Raw genomic sequence first — 783 nt, forward strand, 5'->3', positions numbered from 1 at the left:
TCCGCTGCTTCTTTGATACATGACACAACCTCGAGCCATTGTTCGTCTGTGAATTGATGACCGACATCTCTCATCAGACGGACAAGCGCAGCAATACCCGCACCAGCAAGACTTTGGTGAGGACGTTTTATCAAGCTTACGAATAACATCAGTACCTTCTTAAGGAGAGGATTAACTGTCTTGTAGAAATTTACAAAGAGGTCTACAACTAGCTGTAGAGCCAACGAGCATGTCTCATAAAGCCAAGACTCTTGGTCAACTTCACCATTGTAACCTATCTGATCTGCTGAATCCTCACCAGATGGGTCAACGTCATGACGCACATAGTCGAATATCCGAAATAAAACAGACTCAAAAACCCGTTCCCATAAAGACAGGCTGAAATGGTCACCATGGTTCCGCAGAGTATCAAACAGGACTTTCAATGCAACCTTCCTTATTTCTGCTCTTGGGTCGAAACTAAGTTCAGATAAACCTGCACGCAAAAGAAAGCCAAAAATGTCATTGTGATGATTATGTTAATTTAAAAAAGTAAGACTATTGTGACAACAAGTGCGAAAATGTGGCTTACCGGCTAATAACGGAAACCAAGAATACAAATGTTCGTCACTTTCTAGAAATTTTCCACTATCTTGTTTTCCACTTTTTCCACCCGGAGGAGATGATGGAGGGTTCCTTCTTAATGATGAACCAACAGAGCCTTCAGCAAGTTTTCTTGCGCAATATTGAAGGAAAGCAATAGCTTGGAGACTAATATCTTTCTCAAATTTACTATTGGTGAAC

The 783-nt window shown here is 41.1% G+C and overlaps 1 protein-coding gene across 1 annotated transcript in view; it reads right to left on the minus strand.

The window, feature by feature from the left end:
* Nucleotides 1-783, minus strand: part of LOC109129852 (brefeldin A-inhibited guanine nucleotide-exchange protein 3-like) — a 3,348-nt gene that overhangs the window by 1,783 nt on the left and 782 nt on the right. The window contains exons 3-4 of the mRNA XM_019238812.1: nucleotides 572-778; nucleotides 6-475 (exon numbers count right to left, since the gene is read on the minus strand). Of these exons, the coding sequence (XP_019094357.1) occupies nucleotides 6-475; nucleotides 572-778 (677 nt within the window). The remainder of the gene's footprint in view (nucleotides 1-5; nucleotides 476-571; nucleotides 779-783) is intronic.

The sequence above is a fragment of the Camelina sativa genome, chromosome 17, assembly GCF_000633955.1.
Source record: "Camelina sativa cultivar DH55 chromosome 17, Cs, whole genome shotgun sequence".
Lineage (NCBI taxonomy): Eukaryota > Viridiplantae > Streptophyta > Magnoliopsida > Brassicales > Brassicaceae > Camelina > Camelina sativa.